This window comes from Montipora foliosa, chromosome 11 (assembly GCF_036669935.1).
Source record: "Montipora foliosa isolate CH-2021 chromosome 11, ASM3666993v2, whole genome shotgun sequence".
NCBI classification, from domain to species: domain Eukaryota; kingdom Metazoa; phylum Cnidaria; class Anthozoa; order Scleractinia; family Acroporidae; genus Montipora; species Montipora foliosa.
The window spans coordinates 15029851-15034850 of NC_090879.1; the positions used below are offsets into that span (position 1 = coordinate 15029851).

The 5000-nt window shown below is 38.1% G+C and overlaps 1 protein-coding gene and 1 long non-coding RNA gene across 2 annotated transcripts in view; one reads left to right on the plus strand and one right to left on the minus strand.

Moving 5' to 3' along the window:
• LOC137976171 (hydroxyproline dehydrogenase-like) overlaps window positions 1-5000 on the plus strand; it is a 20955-nt gene that overhangs the window by 7695 nt on the left and 8260 nt on the right. The window contains exons 2-5 of the mRNA XM_068823466.1: window positions 701-906; window positions 2217-2272; window positions 4419-4474; window positions 4833-4934. Coding sequence (XP_068679567.1) covers window positions 701-906; window positions 2217-2272; window positions 4419-4474; window positions 4833-4934 — 420 coding nt within the window. The remainder of the gene's footprint in view (window positions 1-700; window positions 907-2216; window positions 2273-4418; window positions 4475-4832; window positions 4935-5000) is intronic.
• Window positions 3412-5000, minus strand: part of LOC137976174 (uncharacterized) — a 2683-nt gene continuing 1094 nt past the window's right edge. Inside the window, exons 2-3 of the long non-coding RNA XR_011117712.1 lie at window positions 4244-4339; window positions 3412-3557 (exon numbers count right to left, since the gene is read on the minus strand). This is a non-coding gene — a long non-coding RNA (uncharacterized lncRNA). The remainder of the gene's footprint in view (window positions 3558-4243; window positions 4340-5000) is intronic.

A 5000-nucleotide genomic window follows, 5' to 3' on the forward strand; every position in this document is an offset into this window, starting at 1 on the left:
GACGGGCAACAAAACAGTCGGCCATTTGCCTCGTGGCGGTTCTTTTCTCGCACGCGGTAGAGAGTGATCGGTAGGAGAATATGTTTAATCTTTATTTACTGAAGGGCTTTAGTGTCATTTGTGACCCCATACCAACCAGTTTACTCCCTCTGAAAGCAATAGTCTCGTATATAAGCCACACCCATCTACATCTACATCTACATGTTCCAGCACTCGGCAAAGTCCTTTTTTGAATTGTGGCTGTTTCTGCTTAGGTGGCCTCATACACCACAAACCTTTTTAGAGACATCACCGCCAAGCCGGCCACTTCTGCTGGAGAGAACAGGACAGCCACAACACCGAGGACTTTATCCCCTACTCTTCTCGAATAGTGCTTGTGTTCTTTAACGTCCCACAGGGAACTTATGAACACAGAAGATATTTGTGAGACGGGACGTACGGTTTATAGAAGACTTGAAAGTCTAACCACTTGCAGATGAAATTACAAAGGCAGCACTTTCTCCTCAGTTGTTTTAAGATCCTGATTGTTGATCCGGCCGGGGTTCGAACCCACGACCTCCCGCGTGACAGCCGGTGCTCAACCAACTGAGCCACCGGTGCGCGGTCATGATTTTTTGCACAATATTGCGGCAAAAAGACGCAGCTTATACACGAGTTTTATTTAGAGGCCAAACCTAAACCTTCTCTTGTTTTGTGACAGCTCATGTCCTTTGGCCAAAGGGTCCTTGGCAAAACTCTGTTTGAATTTTTACTGCGTGAAACTATGTACAGTCAGTTTGTGGCTGGGGAAGAATTATCAGCAATTCAAGACTCCATCCAGGAATTGCGTCAGTGTGGCATTGGCACCATGCTGTGTGTACCTAACGAGGAGGATCTTTCATCTGACGACAATGACTTTAGTGAAAGGTCAGTTTTTCTTAAAAGTATGATCACCTGCCCTGCTAATTAGTTTCGAAGATATAACTTAACACCTGCCTTCTATCATATCATCCCTACTGTCATTTTTGTTTTACTGCGATTTTCATAATTCTATGGAATGTCATGTTCAAGCGCCAACGGCCAAACTACATTTTGGCTTCCATAAACCAAACTTCTGATACCAAGTCAAGAGTTAACCCAAAACCACGGATGCCGAAATCACGTTCAATGTGATGCGAGAACATTCTGACTCAAAATCTGTAGTACATGTATGGATTATCAGATGTCATAAGGCCCTCCTTTGATACACTTTTCAAAATATCCGTTCCATTTTTTTGTCCAAATAGAAATTCCATGCTACAGTTTGTTTTCGTTTTCTGGGAGCATTGACCTGTTTTTCATTGAAACCTATGGCAGAGGACTGGGACCAGTCACGCATGCGCCTTTTGATTGAAGTGATGTCAGACTTCCATTGAAAAAAGTTGCTGGTTCATAGAACACAGGCGCCCCAAGCTCACAACGCGATTTTGCGATGTTCAATGGTTCAATGATTCAATGATTATGAGTTCAATGAGGTCAATGGTGAAAAAAGTTAAAAATTAAGTTGAAAAACTGAACGTCTTTCTCTCGCAATAAACTTTCCCTACCCCAAATATGTTGTTCACTTTTGTTTTGTGTCGATTCATTAGCCATTGCTGATGTAGTAAAATCAGTACTCGCTTATAACACAAAACAAAAGTGAACAACATATTTGATGGAGTTAAAGTTTATTGCGAGAGAAAGACGTTCAGTTTCACCATTAAACTCTCTTACTACATAATAGTTATGCATTGCAACTTCGCATTGTGAGCTTGGGGCGCCTGAGCATAGAACCATCCATGCAACTTTTTGTAGGGCTCAACTAAAAGCTTCCTTAGCAAACATTGCCTTTCTGTAGTTAAGTGCCACCCTCTTAAGCAATGTCCATCTCTTGTTTGTAATTTTGGTCAGTGTACCTTCCACTTTCAAATCATCAGTGGATATCATTATAAGTAACTGGTGAATTTCTGACTTTGCAGTTCATGGAGGTTATCGTATTTTTGCAAGCCCTTGGCATTTTAAATCCAAAAGGATGAACAGCAATCTTAACAGAACTTATTATTAGCACATAATTTGAAAAAATATTTAGAAGATTCATGAAATTTTACTAACTAAAAACTGTGTAGGACACATGTAAAAGACCATCCAGCACCCTGTCCTCTTAATTAAATTAATGTCATTTGCACATTTTCCTTTATTTGACATTTTCCTGTTCACAGGGAGGCAATGTTTGATAGAAATGCAAAGTTGATTCTTGATTGCATTGGGAAAACTGGTATGATAAAGTAACTGAGTAGTTTTATGACATACGTTTAATTAATGTAAATGGATTAGTGCATGTACCACGCATATTTTCAGAAGTTGCAGAAATTGCGAGAAGGGCAATTTCTGCAACTTCTGTAAGTACATGAAGAAGTGATATTTACCCTTAATTTGACAAGGAAACTTGCGATTACCTGTACTTTTTTATAATATAAAGGGCAAAATTTTCTTTTATTAAGAAGGTCAAAAACACGCTGTTGTGCTATTTTGTAGAAAGCCATTTCAGTGTTCAATAACCATCAATGAACTGTAAAACACATGAATGAGTGAAATGAAATTTCATTTTTCTACAACAGTGCCAAAGCAATGAAACCAGCCCCTCTAAAAAAACATTTACTCCATGAAAATAATGAAAGTAACTCAGCCAGTCAGTATTTCATAAAATTATTAATAATTTTGCCCTTTATATTATAAGAAAAGAAATCAATGTTATGACATTTTTCCTGGTGACATCCTGTTAGAAGCCACAACATTATGCATGTCATAACTCGTACAAAAGGAGTGTTTGAGCTTTGTTTGGTTTGTGCAATATACAGGGTTCGCACAGATTTTTGGTCGCAAAATTAAAGACTTTTTCCAGGTTTGTCCCATGATGCACTGTGAACGTACAGTAACCATGATGCAATGCTGGCGTAAGAGTGATCTGAGACTTCTCGGTCTGCGATTGAATGTTTTTGCCAAAGACGAAATTTTAAATTAAATAAGATTTGACTACCTGAAAAATTTCACTAAGCAATAAAGCACTTGTTTCTAACAGTTTTCAAAACAAAGCATTCTCCAGACTTTTTTCCATTTTTCCAGACTTATCTTTATTTTTCGAGGTCTAGAAAGCTGGTTTGCAAATTTCCAGACTTTTTCAAGTAGTAGTAGCCTCACGTATAGAATAAATTATGCTCTAATACCAGATGATTTTACTCGTCAATGGAGAACCCCTGGGAGTCAACTGGTTAAGAAAATTATTTAGAGGTCACTTTATGTTCTGTTGTTCAGTGCAGTATGCACTCAATATGTCATTGTGGTTTACAATTTTTTTTCTTCCCTCCCTACCTCACTTTGGAGTCGAGGTTGGGGGCCTTGTTACATTCACTTAAATAAACAATGGTTACTCCTCTATGGTGCAGTTAAGTCTGTGCAGCAACTTCCGCAACTCTTGTTGGCTGCCTTGCCTTTTCAATATCGCCTGCTAACCGATACTCTTGTCCAATCCAGCACATGCTGTTTTGTACAGCTCATACGTTCTGGGGAGATAATTAAGCGAGGTTCTTTCGTCACACATCACCGGAAGTCACACAGGCTAAGCAACACAAGGGAGTGCTTCCCTATTAATGCCCACTGGAGGCAACCTTGGTCATATCTAGTAGCTAACACATTTATCACAAACAGTAAATTATATGGAACAGAGACATTAATAACAGTTGCTTAGTCAGAAAAAGCAAGGCTTCAAGAGAATCTTTCTTCCAGCTTCCAGTTGCTGACTCTGATTAAACTGCTTTTTTGTCTGCATGTACAATACATCATAAGTGCTAGAGAATTTCTGTCGACAGCAATGATTTATTGAATTGAGCTTCGAACGAGTGAAAGCATCTTTGCTGTAATTTTAGGATTTAAGTGTTCATTGTACCAATTGGTCCATTGAGTTGATTGTCATTGAAAAGGCTTCCCTCAATAAAACTACCCTTTGCCCTTTATGTGATAAACATGTAATCGCAAAGTGCCCTTATATGCAAATAAGGATTAATTTTCACTTGTAGCTTCAAAGATTTTCAAACTGCCCTTGCGCTTCACAATTTGGGTATTACCAGTAAATTTTGGGCTCATAGTAATTACACTCATACTGTTAAGTCTTCATTACCCCACTTTTCCTCATCATGTCTCTTGGCTCATAAACTCTCCATGTAATCATCACCTTCACAAAATGTCTTACCTATATCATCTTTATAGACCCTAATACGTGCAGTTTTCCACAAATGACTTCAATCTCTGGCTTAGAAATTTTATTCAGAAATGTACAAATTAAGGCCTGAAACAAGAAAAGAAATCAGATTATGAATACAAAAGATATTCAGTGTTGTAAGTTTTGATGTTGCATTCTGTTGTAGAGGAAGGAGGCTTTTCTCAGATGAAAGTTACAGCCATATGCAGTCCTTTATTACTTGTAAGTCTAACCTCAACTCTCAGTAATAATGGATTTGGCATATTCTAGAAAAAGAGTTATGTAGAGTTGTGGGCCACACATGCACACTGAAGCAGGGTTAAAAGGAATGTAGTCTCAAGCAGCAAAATATTACTTTCTGCCTGGCTCATTTGATTGTACCTCAAGGTTAATAGTTAAGCCATCAGGGTCTTGTGTGCATTAAACTTTATACCACCAAATCCTTTGGCATCACATACAATTTACATGAGGGAAGTAGAAAATTATAGTGTGTGAGGTGAACATGAAAAGTAGAGGATAATATCTACCAATCAAATCAGACCTCATTTTGTCGACCATCTTTTTACTTATTTAATTGTAGAATGTATGGAATGACCATTTAGCCCCTTTTGAAACAAGTGTAGAGGCTCCTGTAGGACTAGATGTTCAAACACTGGCAGAAGGATTTGATCGCAATATTGAGGTAGGGATCCAAGTGCTACTAATTTATTTTATTCAATAAAAAAGAGATCATTTTAAAATGTAGACT